The sequence below is a fragment of the Nelumbo lutea genome, chromosome 8 (genome assembly GCF_056320005.1).
Source record: "Nelumbo lutea isolate HS-2025 chromosome 8, American lotus-T2T, whole genome shotgun sequence".
NCBI classification, from domain to species: domain Eukaryota; kingdom Viridiplantae; phylum Streptophyta; class Magnoliopsida; order Proteales; family Nelumbonaceae; genus Nelumbo; species Nelumbo lutea.
Window position 1 is genome coordinate 13,822,043 of NC_142691.1, and position 14,600 is coordinate 13,836,642.

General features: G+C 36.8%; 1 protein-coding gene across 12 annotated transcripts; it reads right to left on the reverse strand.

Annotated features, from left to right (window-relative positions):
- Positions 1-1,826: 1,826 nt before the first annotated feature.
- Positions 1,827-13,030, reverse strand: LOC148842849 (Plant Tudor-like RNA-binding protein). Of its 12 annotated transcripts, none has more exons than XR_016103654.1 (7): positions 12,776-12,986; positions 11,373-11,801; positions 10,520-10,840; positions 8,889-9,013; positions 3,620-3,681; positions 2,479-2,677; positions 1,827-2,381 (listed from the first exon to the last, which is right to left on the reverse strand). XR_016103654.1 is itself a non-coding variant. In XM_088959201.1 (6 exons), exons 2-6 carry the CDS (start codon positions 11,781-11,783, stop codon positions 2,344-2,346), a joined length of 960 nt encoding a protein of 319 aa, XP_088815327.1. In that variant the 5' UTR covers positions 11,784-11,801; positions 12,776-12,908; the 3' UTR covers positions 1,827-2,343. The 12 variants fall into 12 exon arrangements, 3 of the variants coding, with proteins under 3 accessions (XP_088815327.1, XP_088815326.1, XP_088815325.1); XR_016103651.1 differs by having other exon boundaries at positions 2,613-2,677; positions 8,737-9,013; positions 12,776-12,961; XR_016103649.1 differs by having other exon boundaries at positions 8,737-9,013; positions 12,776-12,961.
- Between the last annotated feature and the right edge of the window lie 1,570 nt (positions 13,031-14,600).

The following is a 14,600-nucleotide window of genomic DNA, read 5'->3' on the forward strand; positions in this document are numbered from 1 at the left end:
CCCAATTATATGCCTATTTAGCCATGCCCTCCATAAATGTTCCAAGTACGTTTTAGTTACTTTAGCTTCTGACTTTTTGTTCTTGGTGAAATATCAACGTTTTCATGAAAACCCATTTGATCAAATTTAGGGAAAGATTAATATAATTAGTTTAGACAACCAAATACAATTTATTAGTATTATAGCTTGTATTTATATCTACATATCTGAGAGGCCAAATAGCCAGACAGTTCCCACTGACCATGGCATCTATTCACAAGGTTCAGATTTACAGAAAAGAACTGCCTACATCAATACCTATCAAAATAGTTGGTATTCTTTAAGGTTTTTCAGTATTCATTGTTACAATACTCGGTTGTTCATGCTTTTGAACTCACAATTCCAGCATCTGGTTTAATTAATGAAAGAGTGCCAAATAAACAGAAATAAGGACATTGCAGTATTTCAAGAAATGACCACGTTAATCATTCTTTCCCCGTATTCCACTAATGACTCTACTTTTAGATGATACTCGTATTGAACTAGAAAGCTAGAATAAGATCATTTAATCTGGAGTCCCCTTGTCTCGAAATTAAAAAAAAAAAAAAAGTCCAATGTCCATAGGACTTTCATGCTCAAGTACAAACATTCAATTAAATGCTGAAGGGGATTAAACAACTCAGAATTTGAGGTCAGTGCACCGAATTTAGCATATTTTCTTTTGGGTTCTAAAGAGAAGCAAGTAGAAAGGCTTGTTGGATGCCTGGGTTAACATGTCCATGGCAGGACCACATCAGTAGGGTGTCAATTTGGAGCATGACAACGCAGTTTGCAGATGAAGCTAATAATATGCGGATTCAGTGCTTAGGTTCACTCTAATCAATGTTAGCATCAGTCTAAGTAATGGAGTTTAGAAGGCTACACAGTGCTTTGTCAGGCCAAATTCAAGTAAACCCGACATGTTCTTTAACGTTCTGTACGATTGTCCAGCGTTGGTTGGTTATGCAATCTCCTTCCCCACTTGTTAGTTATTGCTGTTTTAGCTAAACCATGTTATGACAAAATACTCTTTATAAACCAATCTTGAGGAGCAGAAGCAGAAACATCTTACCGACAGATCCGATCTTTGCTTGGAAAATGGCATATTGAAATGAAAACAACATCATTGCAAAGATGTAACCAGGCAGGTTGGAGACCATCCCTTTGTCCAGCTTAGTCGTAATGAGTCAATTCAATGAGCTGGCTTCGGTCTTCAAAGGCTGGGCTCGGGCTTGGCTTTTGCCAAAATTTGAATGGCCCCAGCCTGAAACCCGAGCCCGACACAGTATAAGTCAGGCCCGAAGCCCAGCCCGTGAACAGGTCATGAACAAGGAATCAATCGTAGCCCATTATTTTACTTTATCCACGCTCATGGATTAATATCACACCATGCAATATATCGTTTTATGTTTGAATTCTGCCATGGTTAACCATGCATTCTGGGTTCCCAAGCTCCAGCTTCCAACAGTATGGAAATACCTGCATAAATCTCAACATTCAATACGGGTTGAAACACACCCAAGTGAGAGCCATTTACTGGACCCAGTTGCGGAGCATGACACCTTCAAACCTGTTCTGTTTGATTTCTATTTCAATAACATTCAGATTTTAATGAAATCTTAATGCAGAAGTATCAACTCTTAATTGGATGTGTGAGCCCAGTCGTGGTGGGCTGGGGTAAAATCAGGTCCACAACTGTCACAAGATCCAACACCCATGCTGATGCTGGTAAACCGGTGGACCATCGAATTTCGAAGACAATCACCAGAGTCAAATTAGAAACATACATACTGGGGTGGCCGCACATGGAATACCAATCCATTCATGACATGTACGCTTTATTCTAGAAAGTCTAACAGATACAATTGGCCCATCCAAATAAATATCTGGAAGATCCATTCTGTGTTCAGCATGTGTTTTATCCATTACCCATACAATTCAGTCAGTTTGATTTCCAACAATGAAGGATTATTCAACCTCCAAGTATTCTTCTGGGCCCAGTAATTTATTTTAATCTAAAAAAAAAAAACTACATTATCAGATCCACCCCCCAAGAACCAATCAGAAAAGATGATGCGAGGTCTCCATCCTGATTTAGTGCTCGTGTTTCAATAGCCATATGCCCATGCCCCATGCTCTCTAGTCTCTAGAAGCTCTTATCACCCGACCTTTGGCTGAGTCACCTTCCAGTTCCAACTGCACATTTCCTAGGCGTTTCTTACGTGCCAGTATAATTGCTCCTCTCCGCTACCTCATATCACAGGCTTTTGCATCGATCATTCTACCGTTCTCTTCTTCTACAGCATTTAGTTGTAAGAAAGGTTTCTATGTCACCATCGCTTGATAATCCACCATATCCATGCCTGTAGAATGTTCAATACCACTCACTGTCACCAATCGACGGTAGTCTGCATTAAACACATACTAACTAATACAACCGAGCATTCATCAAACCATTACCTTTCTTTCAATTCCCTGACAAGCATGCTTATTGACCTCGGGCAACTTGAATGCAACGACTTGATGATTCACAAATTAATTCTTCCCTACATAACCTATAATTTAGGAAAAGGTTACACTTAAAAACAACGTACCATGAAATAACTTCCCTACATCCTCCTCTGATTTAACAACCGATGCTCCAATTTCTTGCTTGCACCTGAAATAAGAAAATATTGCAATGGACGATCCAGCCCTTGAATGATAGTTGCATATAATGTTAACTTCTCTTTGTAAAAAGCAAAAAGACAAAAGATCAACCTAGTCGACGAGATTTTTTCTGCTTCAGATTTAATATCTATCACATAGTTAATGCTGATACTATCGCAAGAATAGGACTTAATTGGTACTTTGCCTCCCAAAATTCGCATAAATTTTACTTGTCTAATCGCTGCATTTTTTGCACAAAGTGGCCACTCCAGACTCAAACTTGTGCTCTCACACTTGCCACCCAAAAATTTACTATTACAACAACCAATGGACCCTATTGACTGCAATGTGAGATGACAGCAAGATTGTAGGTAGTGGATTTGCGAATTCCAAGAGAGTCAATCTCACCATCTCCCCATAAGTTGCTAAAACAATAATGTCTATCATATCCAACAAACTTGGCACAATGGAAATTGCTGTTAATATCTAGTCAACTGTTTTGCTTAAAACTAACCATGCCTGTTAGATGGATAACCGTTCAGCTATGATACCCACCAATACCCGTACATGGTGCCGTATGCTGTATACTTCGACTTTATTGTCTTAACTCCTTGTCTAGCCATACTAGCAATGTATGGGTAAACATAGTATACATGTTACATGCAGAGTAACAGTTCAATATATTTCAATCCTTTCTAAAATAATTTCTGGAAAATTGACAAAAAAAAAAGAGAAAAGCATAACATTTATCCAACTACCAACTCAATTAAAAGGTCAGTGCATGAGGTTGTCTACACTAGCCATATACTACATCTCAACCGAATATCGGTTGAAAACATATGGTCATAGGAGGTGCAAATGTACAATGAATAACAGTCAAGACTCAAGAGTCATCAAAGAGATGAAAGAGAAGCTCCTGCTTACGATTTTGGCTCGATTAGCAAATATTTACCTCACCACCTGACATGGTAATTCTGCCTTCGATCAAATTCTTGGGTATCAGTCACTTACCCCCTGCAAGTCAGGCAAAAGCAAGATTGATAAAGGTGCTCGTTCTTGATTGTTTACAACATCCTTTGAATATGGAAAGAGGAAAAAAGCAAAAGAACCATCAGAATGGTTGGTGATTATTGCTAGAAGACAAATTCTCTGGAGCAATGTTCTGAAAACCATACTGTGGCATCAAATCAGAAAGGGAACCAATCCCAGGTTTTGCAGTTCAACTTCAAAACTAGTCGGTCCTGGAGTTGAACCAGCCTAAGGTCCAGTTCCTGGTTTACTTCAATCAACTGGTCTGATTTTCTAAACATTTATCCTGAGGTACCTAAACATGGTATATTGTGTTTTCTTATGTACAGATTACAGAAGTTCATTTCACCAGTTCCAAAAAATGCATAACGAATGCCATTTGCCAACTTTTTAGAAATAAACCTGTAATTTTGATTTAATAGTTTGTCATTGTCCACATTTTTTATTGGTAACTGTATTGTCAACAGTTTTTTTCTGTTAAATACACTTCTGAAGATATACCAACTTTTTCTTGAAAAAATCACTTTACCATTAATGCTCTGAACAATGGGAGGAAAATTCAAGGGCATATGCTCATCTTCAAGAGGGTATTTTCCAAACTTAAATCTCCATTGAACAACTCTCTCAAACATTATTCTTTCTTGCACTAGCCAAAATCACTCAAAACTTCTTAATCAATGTTAGCCTTTTTTCTTTCCCTGCTTCTCAGAGGCTTGACTTCAAAGAAGCTTACCCAGGTGTTTAAGGAATCTTTATCCTCAAATTTTCCCTGACAACAAAGCCTTATTTTCTATGCTACACTCTGAGGACTATTGCAAATTTTCTATGGACGTGGGTGAGAAGCAACTTTGGGGTGAAGGATGTACCTTGGAAATAGTCAAAGATTTTTTCAATTGCACGCAGCTGCAGGGCCCCAACAAAGAAGGGGCATAGTTTGGAAGAAAGCTCCTCTTGCTGTGTTTGGGACCATATCGTCTGAAAGAAACGCAAGGTTTTTTTATAACAAAATAGTGTTGAAGGACATATGGCTCTCTAAACTAAAAGCGAGGCTCTCATGGGTTGGTGTGAATAGTCTTTTTAGGGGGAAGCCGTTGATACTTTGATTCTTATCTTGATAGAAGAGTCCTTTTTGTATAATCTACATGGGACTTACCAAAGGTTATTAAAATGCTAAAATTCCTTACCAACTCATATGAATGCATACAACCAAGAAAAATGCCAGAGGCAAAAGGACTATGGGAAGTAGGGTCACATTATATGGAACCTCTATCACCTCAACCACATATAAATAGATGGTTCATAACATTTGAAAATAAAATAATTTGCCTGGGATATAGGAAACATTAAATCCCCATGTAGCTTTACATTTAATGTTGCCTATTGTTCCCACAACTAAATTTCCTCTTCATCAAAATATGGTCATATCTCATCTTCAATGATCCTTTTGAACTTACCCAAAGAAGTCTAACTGTACTAATAAGCCCCTCTACATGACACAGTGAAAATATGTTTTCCCAAAAGCATTTTTTGCACACATTACTTGAATGCATTTGCCCGAGCAATCATCTTGCTAACCATTACAGGCACATGAAGCTTTTGATTGTTGTGGAGACCCCTTTTTTTTAAACTGTAAGGTAAAGTATTTTATTAAATGTCAAAACAAGATACAAGGATAACCCCCTGTACAATGAAATTCTGTACAAGGGAAAACTGAACTGATCCAATTACAACAAGTCCAATACCACTAAAAAAATCTTACTGGTCCCGGAAAAAAAAAGAAAATCCTGATCAAAAAAAGAATGTCTGTTTTGAACAGAGAGTGATTTTTTTTATACATAAAATAACTAATATTATCAAATTAAAAACGTACAATAAGGTCCATCCAGTCCTGAGGAGAAGGCCAAACAAAAAGTACTTCCCTCCAAAAACTTAACCTTCTGACCAATTGTATGAGCCAATCTAGCAACAGTTCTAGGTGAAGAAATTGTATGAACAGAGTAATTTGCCAACCAAGAGAACAACACCATGCCCGATACTTTTCTGAGAACCTCCTCTTTGAACTCTGCCTCCCTCGAAAATTCTGCTTTTTCTTTCACACCGCATTGCCCAGAAGACTGATGTAGGGATGATGCTCCAAAATACTCTACCAGCCCTGATTAACTCCCTTAACAACCAAGCACCTATGAATCCCTTCACATCATCCAGAAAGCACATCTTAATGCTGTACATATCCAGCATTCTTCCCCAAATCCTGTACAAGGACTCAATGCAACAAAAGATGATTCGTTGTTTCCACACTTCTATTACACATGATGCAACTCTCATCCGCCACCACTATACCTCTTCTGACTAAGTTGTTCCTTGTCAAAATTTTATCCAGAACCGCAGACCAAACAAAGAAATCTAATTTAGACTGCACATTTCTGATCCATATCCTATCACTTGGGAAGTTAGAGGCATCCTCCCTTGTAAAAAAGATTTAATAGAAAATTCACCCGATTTCTGAAAAATCCACTCCCTTCTGAGGTATACAAAATCTGTAGCAAACTGATCAAGGAATTGAGGGATCCAAACAAAACACCCATTCTGCCTTTTCATACATTCTGTCACTGTTGCACTCCTGTTCACAGCAATCTCAAAAAGATCAGGGTACAGTCCTTTAAGGGGGCCATCACCATACCATGATCCTCCCAGAAAAGGACCCTTTGCCCATTACCAAGTAATGGTTCCTGATGTCTATATCTGCTTGCTTTCCGTTTCAATTTGCACAGCCCCATGAATCCAGTTACACCCAAGTAACAGAAATTCAATGTGCAAACACATCTTCAACAATAAGAGTATCACAAAATACTTGAATGCCTCCTTTCGCAATTAAGCAAACTCACATTTATTTTTTCAAGAGGAAGATGTCCAGGTTGGCACATCAAGGACAGTTCGAAACCCATATTGGGAATCCAGAAATTTTGGATGGAAGAGCACTTGGCAGGAAATTGAGTCTCATGGGAATGATTGCAAGAGCATCAGGAACCAGCTTAAGTTTTCAACTACTTTGTTCATACAATTGGAAAAGGAATAATTGTCTAAAGCTTTCAGGAGATATTGGTAGAAAAACAATAGCAAATGAGTGAAAAAGCGGGGTAAAGGGAAAACAATTAACTGTGCCACAAGAGGTCGAAGGAGGAGATGAAAGTAGGGAAATTCTTATCCTGATTAATGTACAACTTCTGAATCCATTTTTTTTTTTGATACAATTCCCGAATCTCATTACCCTGTTTGTCCTGACGGCTGGGAGAGGTGTTATTTGGATGGCAGAGTTGGATGTGTTCATGAGGGTATGGAGTCTTGTACGTTTTTGCTGCAACATAATATCAATTATTTTGATAAAAAAAATGACAGTGTAAATTAAATTTTAATGAATGCAGCTTGGGAAATCCAAGGAGATCAATCATGGGAAGGGTTCTCCCAGAACCATGAAGGCAAGTGTTGGCATTATATTCAAGCCTTATTAGCAGCAGTGGAAACTTCATGCTAAGTTGCTATCTACTCACAATGGCTGAGATTGACTATCTTATTGGTTATGATATAGTTTAAATCACAGGAGATTATCAAGTTGTGATTAGGTGGATAAGGGGAGATGATTCAGATCATAGATGGGTTAAAAAACCTGCTACCTCTCTAATGGATTGTCTTGTTTCTCTAGTTGGGGAAGGAGCTTATACAACGAATTTTATTGCTTCCCCCTCCTTGATGTTTTATGTTAATTAATATTATTAATATTATTTTTTTGGGTGCAGAAGGAGTGAAGAGGAGGAAGGCAAGTGATGGCTGTTAATACCTTTTTGGTATATGCTATTAGCTGGGGTGAGCTAGTTATATGTTGAATCTTCTTTATTAGGGTGAAGGTGAAAAGTTTGTACTTGTTCTAGGCAATTTATCAGGATCTACTTCCTCACTCCAACTAGATTATTATATTAGACAGTCTTCTACAATAACTACATTAAAGACAGCCACACTCACACCAAGATAAAGTCTTGGGAGTTGATACTGTTACAGTTTGTCAAGATACAATGAATGTTAAGTTCACCTCTGTAATAAACACCAAAGAATGAGATGTAAGGTCTCTGGGTCACACATTGATGCTTATAGCAGGGAAGACCATAACAAAAACAACCCTCACATTGAACATAAAATGAATGTACGCATGCTAAAGTTCCTTCAGATGCAATGGATATTGTCTGCACCTCTATAATAAACATCTATAATAGCAACACTATGGCCTCCAGGTCTCCAGGGGGAACCAGTGAATCATGGATTGATGTTTATAGTATGAAAGGAAGAAAACAGGAAATAAGAAACCCGGAATAAGGAAAGGAATGGATATATCTATGTTTTTAGTCAGTGATTTGCTAATCAGGCTGGATGTATGCGGTTCCATTTAGTTCCTTCAATCATGCATTTTCCTCTCAAAGTGATAGTTGGTTGCTTTGTTTCTAAGTTCTAAATAAATGCAGTCTCAAGACTTTCAACTATAGATTGTTTGACTTCATATTATATATAGCAGGAAAATAACCTGCTCCTTCTCATCTGACAAAACATAGGAAGTTCAGACATATGCTTAGTTTCTTTGAAGACACCATTATTCCCTTACTTCATCAACTCTATACTTTTACATTTAAGGTAACAAAGATAAATTAAATAGCCATAACCTCCAAAAAGTTTCTGATACAAAAAATCACATTGACATGATTCATTTAGTCAGTTTTTTTCAATGTAGTACAAAATTGAATTGCACACTTGTGATTTTCCCTCTTTTCACTGAATTCAATACCAAAATTCATAAAACATTAACTCCAAGTTTCAGTAGATTTTTTTCTTCCTTTTCCCAGATATGACATTTCCAAACAAGTCCAATAGTGAATAGCATATCTAAATCAATGAGAATTGAATAATTTCCCGTGGTGATAAAACCATGTAACATATGGAGAGGAATATGCCAACAAGTGAAGGAAACATGCAATAACGTGGAGTGGATGAGTAAACCTTTTAAGCATCCACATATCAGGACATTCCACAAGAAGATTTTTCTAAGTGTCTTCCTAGCTTCCTTCAGCACAGAAAAATGGCGGCAGCTTGCCTAACATGGAAGGAATAAAGGAACTAAAGAAGTTAATGATACCAATTGCTCATCATACACTGACTTATTTGTAGAGAATTGGATGCAGATATTGCCCCATTGTGTACACCGGGAGAGGTGGCAAAACCCCACAATCATCTTTAGACCTTTGGAAGCAAGGTGTTCAAGCCCCCAACTTTGGCCCTGGAAAATGCAGGGGAAGCATCAATAGTATCCTCAAAATTAAGTTCCTTATGATGCCAAATGGTATGGAGGACATTAAACTATTCGAAAATGGAGCCAGCAGCATGTTTAAATCAGAAGCGAGAAAGCATAGAGAAGCTGCATATTATTAATTTGTTCCAAAATCAACTTTTTCACTTCAAAGGAATAGAACAAAAGATAACAAGGGATATAAACAATAAGCATTAATTCCACTGGCCTCTGGAATATTAAGTTACATCCTTGATATCATGTAAATTCAAAATGTTATCTCTAAACCCAACCATAAGGATAAAACCCTTCAAGTGTTTTATACATGTTCAAATATAAGCACTGTCATTGAAAATTAAATGAGCTGCTGCTCCATGTGCAACATAACTACATGGATGCACAAAATGAAACTAGTTGCATCAATGATTTTTTATCAATGGTTTACATAAATTTCACAAAATAGTATGCCATTTTTGACATTACAGCACAATGGGCTTTATTTGACACTAAGTATAAATCGCTTGATCTTTATGTCACTGCACGTCAAGTTTCAAAATTACAACCCAAAGCAACTTTTTATCTTGGCATTGCCAAATAAATTGTTAAAATAAGTCCTCTTTGCATAAGAGGGTCCTTTTAAAAACTGGAACAATATTAAAACAACAACAAATCCACAAAAAAAAAGAACAGCAATTAACATCAGGATACACCTGGAAACCTTTCAAATTCTAGATTTCATTCCTCCGTAAGAGTTTATGGTACAAAATTTTTCAAAGTAACTCACATCTAGACAACTACATTGAATTTTCCAAGACAGGAGATACAAAATATAACAACTCATTTTGCTCCTTGCAATGTTGTGACCTGTGAGAGCAATAAAGAAATAAGGAATTGAGCCTAATGGGTTAAAGGATTTTTGTGTTGTAGTGGGGGGAGGTATAGTTCCAGGAAATTCCTTTCCCATCAACTAATAGGAAAATTTGCTTCAGAAGAAACTAGGTTCCTTAGTTCCTTCAAATGCTCATCGTTTGAAATATGGAGCATAAGACGTAGATTTGTTAGTAAAGCTTCTTGTTCCCAACTTAAGGACCCAGAAGCATATAATGCCTCCATAGTGCAGCGGTAGGCATGCAATTCTAATTTATGGACCTCTGCTGTCATTTCCTCTTTCATGGGAAGGGAATACTTTTTCTCATATCCCCACCCACAAGAAGATTGGGCATCATCAGAATGGCTCTCCCTATCCTCACTAGGATCTGTAAAAGATTGATGGTACAACGTATAGGGACTGATGCTATTAGCACTACAACTACCAACAGAGCATGCACTACTCTCGGCATCATTAGATTCTAAGCTTCTTTGAAGAAAACACTTGACACCACCATTTTGTTTTCCCTTCTGGAGTTCCATTTCAGAAAATCCAGTAGTTCTGTTGTTAAAGGAAGCATGCATGTATTTTTCACCCATCAATTCTCGTGGTGAAGCAACAGCATCTACCTTTTCGTGTAATGAAGACGGATGACTTGAAATCAGTCGTTGGCACCTAGAACCTTTTTCAACTGCTCTAATTTTGTGGGGTTTTCCTGCATATACTTCCTCATGAGATGAACAATAAGGTGATCCTCTCTTCAAAGTTCTTGAGGAAACCATGTGGGATTCCCGAAAACCAATGTTATCTTCAACAGGAAAACAATCATCCCCTGCATGAAGTTCTGCCCTTCTCTCCTTTTGCAGCTCATAGAACTGGAAGCTCGATTTCTGACAATACTTCAATGTTGACAATTTATTAAGTTTACCATCTTTACAATTCCCAGAAACCTGTAAGAATCAAATAAAAATAATTAGTCAATACAAAGAATGACAAAAGCACATAAAAATATTATCGATCTTGCATTAGCAAGTATAATACTTGTGTACAGAGAAGATTCCCAACAAAGCCCTCAGACACCAATAGAAACCTAAAACAACCATAGAAAAGCTATAACTAGATCAAACAACATGAACATAATCAATCAAAATTTATATTTACGCAAGAAATAATATATTCGACCCTGAAATGCGCAAAATTTTGAAGGACAATATGCACCTAAATAAAAGTAAAAACAACTTGTAAACAGTGAACCTGTCTGTAAAAAGTTATGAACTTAAAATCCAGAAAAATAATTAAATAATGATTAAAAAACCTCATATATGACATGGCTGAATCAACCATAAAACAGAAAAGTTTGTCAACTAGGGTATATAGAAATTAGAAAATCTCTTAAGACACTTTTTGAAGCTATTGAACAGAAATAACAATAATTATCAAAAACTAAGCTGCAGAGTGAAACAAAATCAGATAAAGAGTTACCTTTCCAACCACAATCCACTTGTCATCTTGCCAAGACTGTCGCACCCTGAGATCAGATTTGTGGACTCTGAATTCCCGGGAGAACCCAAGAAGTCTAACAAAAAAGTAGTTCCCACTGACAACCTTGGAAACTACTGCAATTTTCCATGAGCTATTATCAAACACCTCTACAAGGTTACCTGGCACCCAATTATCTGCACCTTCTGCCTGAGGAGGGCAAGGCCTAATAGATCTTCTAGAAACTCTCTCCACAATCGCCTCACTGGTGATGCCTGAGGATAAATCATATTTAACATCATAATTGTGCCCATTTCCAGAGATTATTTCAGCACAGCGCCATGAGCCAGAAGGCACCTCCTTCTTGCTCAGAACCTCAACTTTACTCCCTTTCTTGAATCTCATGATGGCCATATTATAGCACGAAAATACCTGTCACAACCAAGAAAATAAATTTAATATAACAAAATATATATATATATATATATATTCACAATTAAATGAACAAATTGCAAGAAATACAATCCAACCCAAATAATCAGAACTCCCTCTCATCTGAACAGAAAGCAAACCAATAAAAAAGAAGAAAAGAACTCAATCTAAATCTATGAGCAGGCCATGGACTCAAGATTCAAGAGGGAGGATGGTAGATTCAGAATAGAAATCTAGAAATATAACTAGCAAAGCCAACAAGAAGCAGAGAAACGAACAAATCTTAAAAAACATTACTTTTAAGGAAAAACCATACTTATCTATTTATCTAAATATATAAGTGTGCTTTAAAACAAATGATTATGCCTTAAAAATTAATTTTTAATAAAGAATAATATGTCCACTTCTAAGAATAGGTATGTGAGGATCAAAAGAAAAGCCAGGACCAAAAGAAAAAAGAAAGGAAAAGAAAAGAAACAAACCCTACAAAGCTACAATACCTGCTCTAAGAAAATTCATAAGGCAGTGCAATTGAAATTACAACGATCTACTACCTAGCACACAAACCACAAATAACCCTAGAAACTAAAAACCTGATCATACAAAGACAAACTGTTGAACACAAACCCTAACAAGATGCAAAAACAATCTACACTCGTTAACAACAGATAATAACAAACCAACACAAAAAAGGTCTACTAACACTTTCACAGAAATAAACAAAAATATACACGCAGACGAAAAAATTACAAAAGTAAAAAATACATATATAACCAAAAACTATGATCAACATACAAACACAAATTGAACTCCTATCTGCAACAGATTCAAATTTTCATCAAATAACAAAAACAAAATAAACTAAATCAGTGCAGAAGAAACGCTGAATTTAAAACTTATTTTAAAAGTAAGCAGACTACACCCTAAAAACTGGATCGAATTGAAGAACATAAAACGAATGCATGCCCACTGACCTTCTCTATTTTTTTTTTTTCCCTTGCGACGTTCGATCTCAAAAAATTCCCCTCTTCCCTCAATATATTTGTTTCAATGTTTCTCCGGAAGAAATTATTATGGTTTAGAAAAATTATACGAGTAAATACGGTAAATGGACTCTTCTATCTATTTGTATCTCTCTCTCTCTCTCTCTCTCGGAATTATTAAATTGGACTTTGTCGTGGATTTGAAGTCCGCTTTATAAAAGACAACGAATATACTCCATAACTTCCTAAGAATAGCTTGGTGGGTTGGATTTACGAATCCTCCCCAGAAAGAATTGTACCCTTTGTTATCCTCTGTGTTGAAGAGGGGATGTCTTGGTCCTGTTTTGACGGTTGAGATCCTATCAAAGATGAGATGTAGAAGTAGATACATCTGTTTCTCCTTTTTTTTCTTCTTTATGCATGGTAGCCCAAGGCCCAAGCCAGGGCCAGGGGTGGTTCAGACTTAAAACTTCTCTATCTCACTTCCTGAACCAGTGAGTCATCATAGTTTTTTTGATGGATTTTGCATAGGGCATATTGAAAATTTGAACCGCCAGTTAAACCAACAAAACCATGCCACAGGCTACCTTTGGTTTTGTGGGTGTTTATTAGAAAAAATGCTTTCACATAACTGTTACATAGGTATTGGCCATTATTATACACATAAAATCAATATTTGGTTTTAATATTAAAAGACAAAATTGTTTAGATTTATGTATTGGGGGAACTTCAAATTCCCGTTCCCCCAATGCTCTCGCATTTATTGAAATAAATAACTTATATGACACATTTTAAACCCGAGTGAAAAGTAACTTTATAACGTATTACTTGAAACAACCAACTAACCAACAAAAATAATAAGTACTTAAAATAACGTTTTTTAAATAAACATTTATATAAGAAACACACCACCAATAAATGCCCATGCAACCAAACATATACATAGTAAATTTTCCAGTTTTGCAAGAAGTTTGGAGCTGGTTAAACCAGGCAATAATTAACCGAGAATTGTCCAATTTGATCAGGTCTGCTTAGTGTAAACCAAGCTTGGTCATGAGTGATGACATATACAATTGGGGACATGCTTGACTTGAGGGTTCTGACTTGATCCCCACCCCCAAAGTCGGCCAATTTCTCCAAGCTTTTGGTTGGGCCCCAGACAGCCGGACCCCTACCATGCATTCACTTGTATCTCCAAACAAGTTAAGATTATATTATACCACAAACAATTTAAAACGCTCGGTTCACTCAACTACCTTCCAATATGTTATCAGGTTTTTTTTTTTTTAAAAAAAAGCATGATACAATGAGAACGCCCTCATTATGGCAATAGTGGCATATTCCCATAAGCTGCCACGTGTCAATGTTAAGAAAATCAGGACCCATGATCAGATAGGCCCCATTGTTAAAGAAGAAAGAAACAGATCAATCAAATAATTCTAATTCTAATTATATATACATAATATTTGTTAGAAATTTAAATTCTTTCTAATGGAGTGTTCGCTAGCTGCTAGTTGGGTAGTTTACCTTCCCAAAACAACCTAATGATCCTTCACATGGCAACTTGGTTTAGAGAAGGACCACCCTTTTCATTTTTCGTGGGAGTGAATATATTGCTGATCTGATCTCCTATCTGATGGACTATCTGGATTGTCAAAAGGAGTCTCCACATAGGGTGGCTACACACTTGAGCTGATTGGTAGACCCTTTTCTCTCTGAGATCAAAGTTTGCTGGTCGGGTCATTTGATGAGCCACCCTCAACGGTCCAAATCTTCTATGTTAGAATTAGAAATAGTTGAAGTGTAAGGACCCTTT